Raw genomic sequence first — 3,085 nt, 5'->3', positions numbered from 1 at the left:
TGTGGTTGGAAATGCACTTAAATGATCACTTTTCTTCTTGATTTCCTTGATTCTTTGTTTAGGTTACAGTGTTACTTGCAGCTGATTGATTGTTTTAAGGGTATTCTGTGTTGAAATGGGTGCAAATATTTTAATACATATCTAATATATTTCTAATACATTGCTCTTGTGTTGTTCTTTCACATAACTAAGACTATAGAAGTGTAAAAAATAGGCTAAGTCAGATTATTCCAAAGGACATACATGTCAAGTCAAGTCAATTTTTATTTATATAGCCCAAAATCACAAATCAGAATGAGGGGGTCCTTGGTGTATTCTCTATCTTGTAAGGGGTCCTTGGCTGAAAAACAATTGAGAACCTCTGCTCTAGAACACTCAGGTCTTCTGGGACTGGTCTTTTAATCAAACCCAAAGTCAGAACACAGACCCTCGGTGAGGCCTCTTTTTGTTATTACTGGCCAAGACCTGAGGGCAGACCCACATTTTTAAATGTAGCTTCTAACTGAATTGTATTTGTATTCTTTTTTTTATTATATATGTATATATATACAATATATGTGTGTTGTTACTAATGTAATTTTTAATCACAGTAATGAATGTTACTCTGGCTATTACATAAAGGGGAGATAGTTTATTTATAGATTGTCTATGTGTTTGAATTGTGAAGCATTTAGAGTTACCTTTGTGTCTGAAAAGTGCTTGATAAATCAAGTTTGATTTGATAATGGTGTGTGAAAAGCTTGTTTCATGTCAGAATGAGGCCTCTAGCTCAGTCCCTGTGTGTGTGTGCAGGAGGTGGACAGAGCGGTCAGGATGCTGGTGCAGCTGGAGCCGCTGCTGGGGGTGTACTCGGACACGGTGCGCTCCTACATGGCTGTGTGTCTGGGGGCTCACAGGAGCACCGGCAAGCTGCTGTCAGTGCTGGCCAACATCTTCAGCGAGCTCGCTCAGAAGGTAGGGGGCAACACAGTCTCTCATCAAGGGGTTCAAATAGGGTTTGCTTTGTGGGTGTGTGCTTTACTCTAAGGTTTTGATTATTCACATACGTGAAATATTTAATAACACTTTTACAAGAGCTTAATTTAGCCTCTTCATTTGATCTCAAAGTGCAATTATTTGATAGTGTTTAGATACTCCTCTGAATATATGTCTTTTTTACTGAGAATATTTATTTATATTGTGTTTACATTTTTTATGTTTGTCTTTATTTTATTTGTATTTTATTTTTTAAGAAATGTTGCTGCTGTGACAGGGAGGCAAGGAAGTGAAAGCAGTTTGTTTTAATTTAAATTTAAATAAATTATTTTTATTTTGTTTTTACAAAAATAAATATATGTATATAAACAGTATATATTTTTTCAATTCCCAATGAGTAATCATGATAAATAACTGATATGTTAATATTGTTGTTGGCCATAGTCTTGCAGGATAGTGTGTATTCAGTCAGTACTCGTGTCGTTTCCCTTCACCTTACTTTAGCAATACTGCAGTGAGTGGTCATCTAAAATGCAGTCCTGCAGTGGCATAAGCAGTGACTCAATGATTGTTGTGCCCCCCACCCCCCCCAGGGTTTCTGCCTGCCTCAGGAGCTGATGGCTGGTGGAGATGGAGAAGGAGCCACGGAGTTCCACGAGAATGAGGGCGGAGGAATAGGAGAGGGAGAGGGCTCCAAAGACGTCAGCGACAAGATCGAGAATGAGGATCAGGTAACTACACTTGTACATTTTCACAAAATAATCATGGTCAAATGTGACTTAATGCTTGTAGGAGCTTTCATCTTCTCTTGGTCTTAATTAGCTGAGCTTGTTTAGAACAAAAACTCACGTCAGCTGCTGAAGGCTGTGAGATGCGCTTTGAATTATGGGAAAGGCTAGGGGCACTGGTACACTGAAAACAGTGCTGCTTGTAACAAGTGAACATTTTCCTCAAGACTTTCTTGAAATAAGATCTTTTAATTAGCTGGGGAACCTAATTTTGAACTATTTGACCAAGATCAGGAAATGTTGTTACAAAATAAGCCAGAAATGCTCAAAAGTGTTCAAAAATACTCGGCAAGATTTCACGTTTTTGTAGTGTAACCTTTTTTCTTTCAAAACTAATCTCTAACATGTATAGTACCAATGACACGCCAATGCTACGGCTGAGAAGGGCAGCCTGGTTTCATATTACATTATGGGTCCTGTTCAACTGAGAAACATACAGACTATAGCAAAATAATTCAAGAGTGCTGAACACTTTGAAGAAGTTTAGACTATAAGTATTATAGTATAGTATATTTAAAAAAAAGACTAAGTATTAATGAATGAGTCATTGATTACCATAAACTGCTGAATGTCAGTTTTTTGTATATATAAACCCAAATTGTTCTTCCCCAGGTGGAGGACACTCTGCAGGAGGGTCAGGAGAAGGAGGAGGAGCAGGATAAAGGGAATATCAAGGCGGAGGACAACGCCATCGAGATGTCAGATGACTTTGATGGCCAGATGCATGATGGGGATGAGAATGAAGCAGGTAACCTGAAGCGTCGTCTCTGGGTGAATCCTTTCAATATGTGTCTCTTGACTTCCGCTTGCTGGCTACGTTAGGGACGGTTCAAGTCTAGTCTGAATGGATGATGATTTTCTTTATCCTTTGCAGGTGAAGATGAGGACTCGGGGAAAGAGGAGGACCAGGATCTGGATAAGAAGATGGGTGACCTGGGGGAAGGACAGACAGACACTCTGGATGAGAGGATGTGGGGGGATGATGATGATGATGATGATGAGGAGGAGGAAGGAAGTGACAAGGAGGAAGAGTCCGGCCAGGGCATGGATGAGGTACAGAGTCTCCACCAGGCTGTAAAGCAGCAGTTTACATGAACTGATCCACCGGTCAAATGTTGAATGAAACCTTTTGAAACCCATGACTTCTCCTGTCCCTGTTCTCAGGGAGAATCTGAGATGGTTGCTAACGACGACAACTTGGATGCTGCAGACCCCAACAAAGACAAGAAGAAGCAGGACAAAGATGAGCAGATGGACGTGGAGGAGAAAGAAAAGATCAATGAACAAGGAGATGAGGTAGTCACAACCACAGACCCCCCCCC

General features: G+C 40.3%; 1 protein-coding gene across 1 annotated transcript in view; it reads left to right on the top strand.

Annotated features, from left to right (window-relative positions):
- LOC104963323 (midasin-like) overlaps positions 1-3,085 on the top strand; it is a 9,030-nt gene that overhangs the window by 3,106 nt on the left and 2,839 nt on the right. The window contains exons 4-8 of the mRNA XM_010791899.1: positions 793-954; positions 1,569-1,706; positions 2,376-2,511; positions 2,638-2,816; positions 2,928-3,059. Coding sequence (XP_010790201.1) covers positions 793-954; positions 1,569-1,706; positions 2,376-2,511; positions 2,638-2,816; positions 2,928-3,059 — 747 coding nt within the window. The remainder of the gene's footprint in view (positions 1-792; positions 955-1,568; positions 1,707-2,375; positions 2,512-2,637; positions 2,817-2,927; positions 3,060-3,085) is intronic.

This window comes from Notothenia coriiceps, unplaced genomic scaffold, assembly GCF_000735185.1.
Source record: "Notothenia coriiceps isolate Sejong01 unplaced genomic scaffold, NC01 NC01_scaffold00035955, whole genome shotgun sequence".
Classification (NCBI taxonomy): Eukaryota; Metazoa; Chordata; class Actinopteri; order Perciformes; family Nototheniidae; genus Notothenia; species Notothenia coriiceps.
The sequence above is the reverse complement of the archived record's forward strand: the minus strand, read 5'-3'. Positions and strand labels throughout refer to the sequence as shown.